The sequence below is a fragment of the Microtus ochrogaster genome (genome assembly GCF_000317375.1).
Source record: "Microtus ochrogaster isolate Prairie Vole_2 chromosome 6 unlocalized genomic scaffold, MicOch1.0 chr6_random_2, whole genome shotgun sequence".
Classification (NCBI taxonomy): Eukaryota; Metazoa; Chordata; class Mammalia; order Rodentia; family Cricetidae; genus Microtus; species Microtus ochrogaster.
This window is the reverse complement of record NW_004949095.1, coordinates 10333927-10335304: the sequence shown is the minus strand read 5'-3', so window position 1 is coordinate 10335304 and position 1378 is coordinate 10333927. Positions and strand designations below refer to the sequence as shown.

General features: G+C 36.8%; 1 protein-coding gene across 1 annotated transcript in view; it reads left to right on the top strand.

The window, feature by feature from the left end:
- The window catches only part of Klhl20 (kelch like family member 20), a 46527-nt gene that overhangs the window by 32019 nt on the left and 13130 nt on the right, over positions 1-1378 (top strand). Inside the window, exon 5 of the mRNA XM_005364013.3 lies at positions 991-1106. Coding sequence (XP_005364070.2) covers positions 991-1106 — 116 coding nt within the window. The remainder of the gene's footprint in view (positions 1-990; positions 1107-1378) is intronic.

Here is a 1378-nt window from a genome sequence, read left to right as displayed (position 1 = left end):
CATCTGTAATGAGGTCTGGTGCCCTCTTCTGGCCTTCAGACATACACGCAGAAAGAATGTTGTATACATAATACATACATACATACATACATAAGTTAAAAAAATTATATGAGTGCATATATTAAGAGCTTAAAGCAGAAACTAGAAGGTCGCCATATTGTTGCAGTTAATTCTTTGTTGGATGCTAAGTGTTATCTGTGCTGCAGTCTTTTTAGAACCTTTGTCTGTAGTAAAAGCTGACTGAGTCAATCTTTCAATTTTGGGGAACCAGAAAAAACTTCTAATCTTTGGTTTGACTTCCTTTTAATTTTTGTTTTGTTTTCTGTTTATTTTGTTACTAGGATAAATAGATTAAGAGGAAAAAGTACATTTTTGGGTTATGCATAGCACCAATAATGTATGAATTACTTGTTGTAGTGTAAATAATGAGAAATTAAAACACAGTAGTTCAGGGTACATTTGGAGTTGAAGTATAACAGTGTGGTAGAATTTACATAAATCAGGAACTGAATCTCCTAAAATATTCATATACAGAATATTGTACTATGTTAATCTCTAGGCTGTGGTCTTAAAGGAATGTTGGGAAATGTTTTATGTCTGTGGACTAGTTGTATGAAACCATTCTTAGCAGATACCTACTGCTCTCACTGATGTCCTTTCCAGACACCTTGTAAAATCTCTAAGCAAGCTGGTGATTGTGTTGGTTTTTTAGGGGAAGGGTAAGATGTTCTCTGTTCTTTGATTGTTGAGCTTTAGCTTAGAATTAGCCTCAAGTATGAAGTTACGCTAGAAATGCCCATCAACTCAGAAATCCTAGTGCGACTTGCATCATGGTTCATGTCTGTGCCAATTTTAGTGTTGACAGGCAACAGGGTTTGGTTTAACTTGTGCTTGTTCCCTTTTACTAACACGTTTTCTTACATCATATAGGGACTTAACTTGCAACATTATTTAGTCATTTGAAATAAATGCAAAGTTATTTTTCTACAGAGACTTGGTAGATGAGGCTAAAAACTACCTCCTATTGCCTCAAGAACGACCACTAATGCAAGGACCAAGGACAAGGCCACGGAAACCTATCCGATGTGGAGAAGTGCTCTTTGCAGGTGTCAGTCTTTATTTGTTTGTTTGTTTAGTTTTCTGTTTTCTTTAAGTTAAATCTCACTGTGTTGCCCAAGCCGTCCTAGAACTTTCTATATGGTGTAGGCCCTCCCACATCATCTTCTGTCTATATATCACCATGTCCAGTGCAGGCTTAACTGGTTTTTTTTTTGTTGTTGTTTTTTTGTTGTTGTTGTTGTTTGGTTTTTCGAGACAGGGTTTCTCTGTGGTTTTGGAGCCTGTCCTGGAACTAGCTCTTGTAGACCAGGCTGGTCTC